The sequence below is a fragment of the Neomonachus schauinslandi genome, chromosome 13 (genome assembly GCF_002201575.2).
Source record: "Neomonachus schauinslandi chromosome 13, ASM220157v2, whole genome shotgun sequence".
Taxonomy (NCBI): domain Eukaryota; kingdom Metazoa; phylum Chordata; class Mammalia; order Carnivora; family Phocidae; genus Neomonachus; species Neomonachus schauinslandi.
Window position 1 is genome coordinate 46,601,301 of NC_058415.1, and position 12,158 is coordinate 46,613,458.

The 12,158-nt window shown below is 40.3% G+C and overlaps 1 protein-coding gene across 4 annotated transcripts; it reads right to left on the reverse strand.

Annotated features, from left to right (window-relative positions):
• Positions 1 to 605: 605 nt before the first annotated feature.
• On the reverse strand, positions 606 to 10,971 carry LOC110572647 (cyclin-dependent kinase 4 inhibitor B). Of its 4 annotated transcripts, none has more exons than XR_006541128.1 (4): positions 10,390 to 10,971; positions 6,686 to 7,697; positions 3,497 to 3,567; positions 606 to 886 (listed from the first exon to the last, which is right to left on the reverse strand). XR_006541128.1 is itself a non-coding variant. In XM_021681042.2 (2 exons), the coding sequence occupies exons 1-2, from the start codon at positions 10,543 to 10,545 to the stop codon at positions 7,437 to 7,439; spliced, it is 417 nt and encodes a 138-aa protein (XP_021536717.1). In that variant the 5' UTR covers positions 10,546 to 10,971; the 3' UTR covers positions 6,029 to 7,436. The 4 variants fall into 4 exon arrangements, 2 of the variants coding, with proteins under 2 accessions (XP_021536717.1, XP_021536718.1); XR_002479877.2 differs by having other exon boundaries at positions 6,577 to 7,697; XM_021681042.2 differs by lacking the exons at positions 606 to 886; positions 3,497 to 3,567 and having other exon boundaries at positions 6,029 to 7,697.
• Between the last annotated feature and the right edge of the window lie 1,187 nt (positions 10,972 to 12,158).

A 12,158-nucleotide genomic window follows, 5' to 3' on the forward strand; every position in this document is an offset into this window, starting at 1 on the left:
ATTCCAAATGACTTTTGGCTGTGTGCTCTTCAAAAGATGTAGGACCAAGGCCTGAGCATTAGTATGTGTACACCCTTTTACTTGTATTACTTATTGTATCGTACAGTGGCCCTTTGAATTTGGGATTACTGCTTCTGTTTTACGGGTAAGAAAACTGAAGCCACAGGGGCTCAAATTTGGACAGTCTATGGCCAGCAAGTGCTAGGGCTGGAATCATCAAGAAGGTTTTTGGACTACAAGCCTTGTGCTCTTTCTGTTGTACTAAAGGCTGGAGTCAATAGAGAACGAGCTATCAGTGGGTCATTTGTGCAAATAGAGAATCACTGAATGTGATTTCTTTTCTTTGCTCTTTTCCTTTGGCCTAAAAAACTGATCTCTTAGATCTTAGTTTTTTTTTTACTCATAAGTTTATGGCATAGATCTCTCTTAGATTTTTTTTTTTAAAGATGTTATTTATTTGACAGAGAGACACAGCAAGAGAGGGAACACAAGCGGGGGAGCAGGAGAGGGAGAAGCAGGCTTCCCGCTGAGCAGGGAGCCCGATGCGGGGCTCGATCCCAGGGCCCTGGGATCATGACCTGAGCCAAAGGCAGACGCATAATGACTGAGCCACCCAGGTGCCCCCCAAAATAGACTTTTTTTTTTTTTTAAAGAGCAGTTATGTTCACAGCCAAAGTAGCCCTTAGTTTTTTAATGGAGGAAAATTATTTTCTATTTTGGATCAGCAAATTCATCCCACAGGCAGAGATAGAAGAGGATATTTTACTTGCTTTGTGCCACTGCCCCCCCCACTCCCATAATGTCCAGGATATTAGTTTCTTCTCTCAGGTAACTCTTGATGATCAGAATTCCATGAGAAACTTCCATAATACTGCACATGTTCAAGCTGAAAACCCCAAAGGTATAAGACAAAAGTCACCATAAGCAAGATTTTAAAACTATCATTTGAACATATGACAAAAGATTAACTTTTAAAATATATAAATACATATATGAACAAAAAGGTAAACCAATAGAAATATGAGCAAAGAATACAATGGGTAGCTTATAATAGAGCATATACAAATGGTCAGAAAAATATATGAAAAGATACTCAGTTTTACTCATTAGTAAAGAAAGGTAACAGAAACCATGACATATCTATGGGTGTGGCAAAAATTAAAAAAGGAGTGATAATGTTGGTAAAGTCATCAGGAAACAATCACACACACTATTGTAACTTGGTGTGATTGTTTTGGAAGGCAACTTTAGACTATTTATAAAAATTGAACATGCATACGTGTCCCTTTGACTTAGCAATTCCTCTCCTATAGCTCATATAAGTATGCAAAGATACACATACATAAATATATGCATGGAAATATATATACTATATATGTACTGTGTTTATATATGTATGGAAAGAGATATATGCTATGCATGCATGCATGTATTTGTGTTTATGATATTTGTATTTATATATACACATATATAAAGATACATGTCCCTTTAACTCAGCATTTCCACTCAATAACTCATACCAGTATGAAAAGTATATATCTATTTATGTGCATATATACACACACTCATATGTAATATTGAAGATATACAGACACACATATATACACATGCACATATAAGTTTGGAAAGATTTTACACAGAGACACACATATGCACACACACTGTGTGCATGGGTGTGTGAGAGAGATATATTCTTTTTTTTTGAGAGAGAGAGATATTCTTAACCCTTGAAGTTTCCCTCCTATAAATTTCTGCAGATAGTTCATCTAAGAATGCAAAAAAGATTCTTTATAGCATCATATATAGTAGCAAAAAAAAAAGCAAGAAAGGAAAAAGGAGATAATTTATGTGTTTGCCAATAGATTTCTTTTTTAAACTGGGTTTCACCCATAAAATATAAAATTATACAGCCATAAAAAAATGAAGTGCATCTATCTGTCCTGCTAATGGAAGTTGTCTAAGATCTATTACTAATCAAAGAAAACAAATAGTTGTGGGATAGTATGATCCCACTTATGTTTTCCAAATGTGTGTACTGTGGGAGAGGTGTTTACAATTATATGTACGTATATTTCTGGAAGGTTAATTTAAAAAATTTAAAAATAGTGGTTACCCCTGGGTAGTGAGAATGGGGAGGGGTAGTGAGGTTTTAGGAGATTTTTACTTAATTTTGTTTATTTTTTTGTACTGCTTGAAAGTTTACTGTGAACAAAAATTTTAAAGTAACCACCACAGACATCTCAACTGTAGAGATGCTAATTCTGTAGACCTGATGGTCAGTAAATCTAAATTTTAGAACATCTCTCTCTGTAGGTGATTCTAATATGGAGCCAAGATTGAGAACCATGTCCCTATCTGTTGGTCTCCAATGACTGGAGGGGACAGCACTATCTTTTTAAAGATATAATAAATACCTGAGGTGAATGTAAAATGAAATGTCATTTAATTTTTCTCTAGAGAGAGGATGACATTACATTTTTTTGTTTGTTTGTTTATGGTGATATTTAAGCAGATCAAAAGGCTCCTGCAATCCTGGATAGATTTGTATGTGATAACTCTATCAAAGGCAGTCCAGAAATTAGAGAGTAGTAGAAGACGACCGAATATTTTAGGGAAGGTTAGTGTTTAAAACTCTAGGTGGCATGTTGGGAGGAGATACAGGGGACTACAGACGTTTCTCCTGTGCCCTAGGAGAGGTGGTAGAACCCAGCAACTCAGACCCACAGGTATTGGAACTCTAATGCCTGGGGCTTCTGAGTGGGAAAGGGATTAACAGGTGTTTGGGGTTCCTTTGTAAACTTCCACTATAACATAGATGGCTGTGAGTCAACATGTCACCTTCACATATCTCTCAGGGTTTTTCCCCCACCCCTAGCAAAATCTTTCAGACTTCAAATTAGTGAATCAGAGTTGGATTCTCAGTTTTGATGTACATGCTGATTTATATTAGCGTGCTTGGTATATTGTAATCCATGCTAGTTACATATTATTTCATTAGTAGCACTTGTTTCAAAACAAATTTGTGGCAAAATTAATAAAGAAATTATAAATATATAAATATATAAAATTTAAATATTTAAATTAAATTAAAACTTAATTAAAACTTAAAAAGTTAGTAAATATATATAAATACTTAAATTTGTATATATTTATAATTATATATTATACATTATACATATTATACAGTTATATAATTAAATATAAATGATAAATATAAATGACTTACAAAAGTTACCATTTCTAAAAGTAAAGTAATTCTTTTCCTTATGCAAGGAATGATATTAAAATCTTCTGAGTGGGGGAGTCAAGAGGCAAGAAAGGAGCCATCCTATTTGTCATAGCTGAACTTGAGAAAAGTTTTATAGAAAACCAAGGCAGTAGGGAATGAGCAGATTCTGATTATTTTAGGCCTGGGAACATTTTGCAAATCCCGTCAGTATGTAGACCATATAAGTTTGTTTTGATTTGATTTGATTAATTCTGTTGAATTACTGACCTTGCACAAAACACCACCAAGCTGTTCCTCCTTGTATTCCTTTTGTTGCTTTCGTCTCCTTCTCTGCCCTCCTGAATAGCGACAGGTACACATTTAGGTGATACAGAAGTCTTCCCTAACCAGTGGTTTCTACTATCCCCCAGGCAAAATTTAAGGACCTAAAGTTTCAAGGAATCCAACAGAAACAAACCAGAAAGTACAGGCCCCTAGAAATGGGTCTGTAAGATCCATGACTGCTGTTTACCAAGTTACTTACCTTTGAATGACTATATATTTTAGCATTTTCTCACCTTCGCACTTTGTTCTTTCTGATATCCCCAACCTTCTCTCTCTCTCTCTCTGTCTCTCTCTCTCCCTCCCTCCCTCCCTATTTTTAAGTAAGCTCTACAACCCAGTATGGGGCTTGAACTCACCACCCCAAGATCAAGACCCAGAAATCAAGAATCACATGCTCTATCAACTGAGCCAGCTAGGTGCCCCAGCCCAACCTTTTCTCTTGGTTCTAACTCCTAAACCAACCCATTCTAGGTCAGAATCCCTTGTTATATGCTCATTTTAAAACCACTTTTTCTTTCAGAACATTTATATTAGTTTGCAATGCCTATTTCAGCATTACTTTATAAATCTATTTGGTCTACTTGCTTATCTAACTTTAAGAAACTAATTCCTCTAGTGGCTTTGAGTGGCATTAAGAGAAATGCAAAAAGTAACAGGGAAAATGAGGTAAAACAAAATGAAAAAGACCTGAACATTTAAACTATTAATTTGGAAAGCATCTTTTCTGCTCCTAGTTCTCGCAAATTTGTCTCGCAAATTTGTCTGTAATTTTTCAACTAACTGGTGGAGGTGGTGCTTAATAAAGATTTTTTTCCCTCCCAAGGCTCCAGAATTTTAAAATATGTCTTTCCTCTCTATTCTTCTATGTATCTTTCCTTGACTCTTAGTATGGCACAATTATTACTAATAAAATGTAAGACCCCACTACATTCATATATGCCACAAATTCATAAAGGGGTAAAGCTTTAGTGATGGTAGGGAACTTTGGAGTTATCTAGTCTAATTCCCACCTTTTATAGATGAGGGAAATTGAGGCTAATCAAAGTCACAGGACTCAGGTCATGTAGTTGGAGAACCAGTACTGGGACCCAGGTCTTCCATTTTTCCAATCAGGTCCTAACTTCTCTTTCCTTCCTTCCTTTCCTTTCCTTCCCTGGCATTATAAATAGGACAGGAGAAGATCATGGAAAGTATTGTGACACAACTATTGTTGCTCCTTCAAATAATTTTTAAACTTAAAATTGTATTTTCTTATTTTCTTACATATGTTCTATCATCTATCATCTCTGTGTTCATATCTATTTGTAGCTTAGTTAACTGAACACTGTGAAATTATACCAAGCCCCAAATTATTCAAGTTTTCACAGAATGACTCAATAGGTTGTTAATAATGAAAACTTAGGATGTCAGGGGCACCTGGGTGGCTCAGTCATTAAGCGTCTGCCTTCGGCTCGGGTCATGATCCCAGGGTCCTGGGATCGAGCCCCACATCGGGCTCCCTGCTCAGCGGGAAGCCTGCTTCTCCCTCTCCCACTCCCCCTGCTTGTGATCCCTCTCTCGCTACATGTCTGTCAAATAAATAAATAAAATCTTAAAAAAAAAAAAGAAAAAAGAAAACTTAGGATGTCAGAATTAGGTTGTAATTAGCTGCTAACATATACATGAAAGAAGATCTCTTTTATTTTATTTTTAAATTTTTATTTATTTCTTTAATCTCTGCACCCAATGTGGGCCTTGAACTCATGACCCCAAGATCAAGAGTCAGATGTTCTATCTACCAATTGAGCCAGTCAGGCGCCCCAGACCTCTTGTATTTTAAGTGACACTGACTTTTGCATTTTCTACATAAGGCAGTCCACAGAAGTGCTTCTTCAGATGACTTCTATCATTTTTCCAGATCACTGATTCTACTTGCTCTTCTTCTGGTAGAATCTTGAACTGTGTCTTGAACATTGGAAGAATTATACCCTATTATAAAAAATAATCAACTAATATTTCTCTATCTTGTTCTCATCAGGGAAATGATACCTATCTCTCCGGTTTACGTATTAAATGAATATATTTTAATGTATGCCTGGCACAAGTTATGTGTCAATAAGTGCTTACATATTTTTTCCAATAAGAAATGCTCTGATTCTCAACTAACTTTCCCCAGTAATGTGTTCATTTGGGTATAAGGAATTGATGGGGAAGTAAAGATTTTTTTATACAATTTAAAGAAACCCCTTCTTTTGGTCTCTCAAATTAGTTTTTTTTTTCTGTTTCTCTCACTCTCTTTCTCACACACACCCCATAAATCTTTTCCTAGTATGTGTAGCAGTTTTTTTTTTTTTATAAATTGTTGTCGGTATCATTTATCAATAATTATTATAAAGAGTGAGAGAAGTGAACCTCTTTGAGTCTTTAACATTTCTCAGGAGTTAGTGGTAAATCCATGATCATACATTTTTAAACCAAAATATCCACATCTTTGAGTCCAATCTATTGTTTTTTCTTTATTAAAGCATTGAAGTATCAGTTGTTCCAATGCTGTAAGGAATCAAGCAACACTGGACATTAAATCCCAAAGCAGTACACCTTTAGTTTGCTCAGCAGATATGAAGACATTCCACGAGCCATCATCATATATTTTAAACAGTTTTATACTCAATTTACTCTTTCAGTAACCCTTTGGGAAATACCCCAAAATAATTTACTGGGCAAGTGCATCAGTTTTCTAAAAGATATTTGGAATATTTCATAGTTTGACCCCCTGAGACACTCTAGTAAAGGAAACGGTCAGAAAATCTAACAAAGAAATAAATAGGTTAAGGATGAATGGGTCTAAGCTTTAGCACTGTGACAGAGCTTCATTTAAAAGCTGTATTTCTTCCTCACCGAGGAGCACGAGTTACTTTGTTATTTAAAGCTTCCCCAGTAAGAGTGTTACTGAAGAACAACTCAAAAGTACAAAATATCACAAAATCTTTTCATCTGCGGGGGGGTTCTTTATCCTATCATATATAGATGAAGCAAGTCCTTACAGTTAATCACGACAGTTGCTCTCCCTACAATCCACCACGTCATCCTGTGCGCTGACTTCTGGAACTCCCCCAAGAATCTCCCCTCGACTGAATAACAAACAGCAAGCACCTGCCCCTCTCCGGGAGCTGTTCTGTGTCGTCTTGACCCAGGGATCGTAGAACCTGTGGGCAAATTCAAGGTGGCTCTCGCATCCTCCTTTCCCGTCACTATCCGGTGGAACTGGGCGCAAGTCCCCAGGGCTTCGCAGGTGACTTGGGTGGCAACACACAGCCTATAAAGCCTTGGGCACCTGCTGATGCCCTCTACTGTCGAACTCGTCTTTGGCATCGTTGTCGTCTCCTCAGTCTTCAGAGGTTTCCTTCTAGCCCCCGGCGCCTCAAACCCAGCGTAGGGGCTGCCGATACGCTCCTTCAAGGTCAGAGGGCAAACGTGCCATCTGCCTCCTGCTCAAATGCCAATCATCGCCGCCTCCCACTCTGCCGCCAGCGTCTTTCCAGTGAAGTTTGGCAGACACCTGGGGTCGTTAGGGACTTTATAGGCCGCTTTTTGCCAGAAAACCCTGAAAAGTAAACGACACCCGGGAGCTTCACGTTCAGCTCCTAAATCTCTCTGGAAATCCATTTGCACCACCTCTGCGTTTGGCTGCACCGTGAGTGTGAGGGCGGGATCCAGGGGAAAAGAAGAAAGAAAAAAAAAATGTATTCGTGGTCCGCTTCTCCTCCCCTACGGTGAGTCAAGTCTCCTGGAAGGCTTGCAGGCTTTCCGCCGCTCCACATTTGTAGCCTCCCTTGAACTAAGTTGGGGGTGGGGAACAGGGGAGAAAAGAAGTGTCGTTGTGGGCGGCCGGGGGTACCTGCCATCAGTCTCCTGCAGCTGCGCGCAGGTACCCGGCGACAGCACGGTGGCCCCGCTCCTCAGCCAGGTCCACGGGCAGGCGGCCCCAGGCATCGCGCACGTCCAGCCGCGCGCCGGCTCGGTGCAGCACCACGAGCGTGTCCAGGAAACCGTCCCGGGCCGCGTCGTGCACAGGTCGGGTGAGGGTGGTAGGGTCGGCGCAGTTGGGCTCCGCGCCGTGGCACAGCAGCAGCTCGGCCACGCGGGTGCTGCCCATCATCATGACCTGCCGGAGAGAGCAGAGTGGTCAGGGCGGCGGTGGTCAGGGCAGCAAGATGCAGGCCTGGACCGGGACAGGTAGAACCGTTTCAAAGAAATACCTATTCATGAAGTATCCACCTAACACAGGGGCACTTACAAGTCTCAGGAGTCTGGTTATGCTTTGTTTGCTGATGCAATCCCAACACCCTCCCCCCTCTCCCCTTTTATAACTCTTTACTCAGTCCTAACTGGGTTGCATTTTATTTTCCAAACATGCGGAGACAAGAAAGAGCTGATAATAAAGCTCTAATAGTCGTTGCGCGAAAACGAAAATTTTGATTTCTGTTGGAACATGGGAATCTATTTTGTTAAATGATTTATGGGCAGAGTTACGTCTAAAAGCTTTTAAAGTCTTAGATTATTTCCCTTGATGTCTCTCCCACCTCAGCCATAATCCGGATCTAAAAATATTTACTAGGCAGTCAGCTGATATTTTTAAGAGAGAAATGCTTTAGAGGAGAAATAATGTTTTATTTTTTAATTTTTTAAGAGTTTATTTATTTGACAGAGAGAGACAGCCAGAGAGGGAACAAAAGCAGGAGAGTGGGAGAGGGAGAAGCAGGCTTCCTGCAGAGCAGGGAACCCGATTTGGAGCTCAATCCCAGAACTCCGGGACCATGACCTGAGCTGAAGGCGGATGCTTAATGATTGAGCCACCCAGGCGCCCCAGAAATAATGTTTTAAGTTGTTTAGTTTTCCTCTTATATCCCCTGTGGGAGGCTTTTACATTTCATTGTCATATATGTTTGTGCTCATAAACTGAATATAGTCTGACAGTTTGAGCCAAAATTGGAGATAGAGGGGAAAACGTAATGTCACGTCTAGTCTTAGAAGATGATGAAAACAAGTTATTTTTTTAACATGATTTACCATTTTTAATATTTTAAGTTTACATTATAGGTAAGGGATAAAGTTTAAAGGGTAATATATTTAATGTAACATAAACACTATATTTACATTGTACAGGATTTTATAATGTAACAGGATTTTGTAATGTTAGATAGTAAATAATTTGCTGTGTAAAAAAGAGCTCGGATGTTAGTCAAATCAGAGCAATGCATAATTTAGAAAAAAGATGTTTTGGAGCTGTAAGCCTGTAGCATCCACTTGTGTACATGTACATTATACAAGCATTTACTTTCTTATTTTAACAATAAAACAGTTTTTGATAACTAAATATCCAAAACGGAGTTCTTTATTCTTGTGAGTTTATGTATTTTAAAATGGACCATGTAATTGAAAGACAATACTTTTTGTTTCATGAATATTAGAAACATCCATTTCCTCCCTTAAAAACCATGATATGTTATCATTTCCACTAGTGATGTATGTCAGATATTTCATATATAGAGGGAAAAAAAGTGGTTCTTAGTATCACAGAAAATGATGAATTAAAACTATAATTAAAATCTCTTAAAATTATTAATATCATTTGAAGTCTTTAATAACTACAATATTTTTGCTGCTTTAAACTATCCCTCATTTCTTTTTCTTTTCTTTTTTTAAAAGATTTTATCCCCTTATTTGAGAGCGCATGCATGGTGTGTGCACACACACAAGCAGGGGAGGCAGGAGAGGCAGAGGGAGAGGAAGAAGCAGACTCCCCGCTGAGCAGGGAGCTGGAGGTAGGGCTTGATCTCAGGACCCTAAGATCATGACCCCAGGGGAAGGCAGATGCTTAATCGACTGAGCCACCCAGGCGCCCCAAGCTATCCCTCACTTCTTATAACACTTTTCTAAGAATGCAAAAGGAATGAACATATATTTCTTTAAAAATCTACACAATTAATAAGATTCCTTAATAACAGCTTGGTTCTAGAACGTGACACTGAGATGAATACTAACCATTATAGTCAACAATAAAGCACAAAACATTACCTTGGATTTTAAAGGAATTAAAAAAAATCAGTACTAATTAAAGGGATTCATAAACATACTGAATAAAGGATTTTAACAATGAAGAGGCGAATTATTTATGTAGACCCTCTGCCATTTAAAAAGGACGTAAAAATTGCTGCAAGCATGCTTTTGTAATCTAATCACTGTATAATTAAACAAAAATCTATGAAAGCATATTTTTTCTTATGTAACACTCAAGAGACCCTGCTAACGTAAAAGGAATTAAGTTCTGTGGTCGAGAATCCTGGCTTATCTCTGTATTCAGTTTGCCTCTATGAGAAAAGAATAAGAGAATTTCATATTGCAGCCTAGAAGTGCACGGTAATTTTTTTCATGTACTATGATTCTGCATGATTCCTCAAATCTAATCCAGATTGTGTAATTTTGTCATTTAATTATCTCTATCAATGAAAGTTGATCGATATTTATTGAAAGACACAAAAATTTTCCTCTCCAAATAACCCTCCTTTTCCCCCCAATTGAATTTATCCCTTGCATCTGTGATCACAAGACGGGAGAGGGAATATTGACATTTTTTCCACTACTAAAAAGAAAACCAAACTGAAGTAGTGGTTTTTTTCAATCCCTTTCTTTAGGATCCTTGGTGGGGGAGAACCTGCTTTACACCTGGGCTCCACACCTCAAGGAAGAGAGACACAGGTACGTTGGTGAAGATCTCGGTCCCAGCCGCGTCCCACGGAGGCCGCTCCCCTTTGTTCATGCGCCCCCTGCCGGCGAGGCCCCAGGGCCCCAGCTACCTGGATCGGCCGCCTCCCGAATTGGTTGACTCCGTTGGGATCCGCACCGGTTTCCAGGAGCTGCCGCACGGTCTCCACTTGCCCCTGCGCCGAGGCGTTGGCCAGGCCCGCGTCGTCGCCACCACCACCGAGCATGCCCTTGTCCTCCTCGCGCATTTCGCAGGCCGCAGACGCAGACTGACCGGGATAATCCACCGCTGGCCGTGAGCGTCGCCACACTCCCTTGTTCCCCACCTCGCCTAGGCGCCGTCTCCCCTCCGTGGGAAAGTTCAGGTCAGCTTCAGCCCTCTTTCGCCGTCCTTTTGTCGCCTTGGAGGTCCTTGCAATGCCGTGCCACTCGTGGTTAAACCGGGCTTTTCCCGGCTCACTCCCGGGAAAAAGCGCCTCGCGTGGCCGCAGCCGAGCGCAGGGCGCCTCCGGCCGCCGGGCGCGGGCGCGTCGCAGCGTTCTCACTGCGGAGCCTCGCTCCGGCTAGATGGAGAGCTAGCTGGGAATGAATCCGTTTCACGCTGGGCGGCCGGGCAGGGCATTCCCCACCCCCTTAGGCTCCGCCCCCTGTCCGGCCGGCCGGCGCTGGCACTTCCCACTCCGCTGGCCGGGAGGCCTGGCCGGCAGATGACGTTACAGCCGACGAGGTAGGGGCGGGAGAGGGGGAAGCCAGCCCGGACTGTGCTGGGACGCATGCGCCAGACACCGGGCGTGCGGAGCTTGCTGTCCTGCTGGCCCAGTGTCCTGCAAGGCCTTAGCTAAGGTTTTGGAAAAGTTGAATTAATGCAGTCAGCTCCTAATCCCCTCCCTCCAGCAGGCGGAGCAGAGGATTTCTATTCCTTCAGCCCTGTGCCAGCTGGTTTCACTCTGGAGACGTTAGTCGTTCCTTGTGCAATTGAACGACTGGCTAAGAGGCATTCAAAATAACTTCGTCTCCCCTAAGATTTCTGAAAGTGACATTTTTGCACCTGTCATGCAGGTTAAATTCATCCCCAGGGAGTACTTGAACTTCACTAGCTTCACATCTTGCATCAACCTTAGCAATTTTCTTTTGGGTGTGTCTTCTTAGTTGAATTAGTCAAAAATCAGTCACAGTGAAAAATCCTGAGAATCCTGTTTTGAATGTGTTTTTTATTCTTTTCATCTTTGAATAATGGATACACACACACACACACACACAACTCCAAAAAACAAACCTAGTTTGGGAATGACAATGGCAACCTGGTACACGTGAGACTTTTAAAAAATATAAATATGTATTTTAAGAATCTGAGATTCCAGTTTCATGATATTTGAATAGTATTATTTTTGTTTGCACTCTTACCTATTTAAACCCACTTCGCAAGTATTTGATTTTTATTTATCATGAGTAATAAAGGAAATTTATGCAGTAATAATGAAGCATAATAAAACAGGGGTGTGGTGCTGGGCCTGTCATTAAACAGGATGAACCTGTCATTAAATCCTCTTCTGAAGATTTAAAGGCCAATTGCCTTTCTTCCCAATCTTCCTAGGTGTTTGAATTAACATATGTATTGCTTTAAAGATTTAAAAAATTGCAGCTGATGTTCGATTAAAATAGGAAGAGAACCACAAGTTATGTATCTGTTGTCTGAAAGCTTTGGTGAGGAACTACATTAGACTGAGCTTCTTCTAACACGGAACAGTTCTTATTTACAAGTTAATTTTGGTTCAGAGTGCAGAGGAAGAGTGCCTAAGGAAGGGCAATTGCTTGCTTACTCATAAATGGGAGTTTGTTTCACATGTTTCTTTTTTAAAAA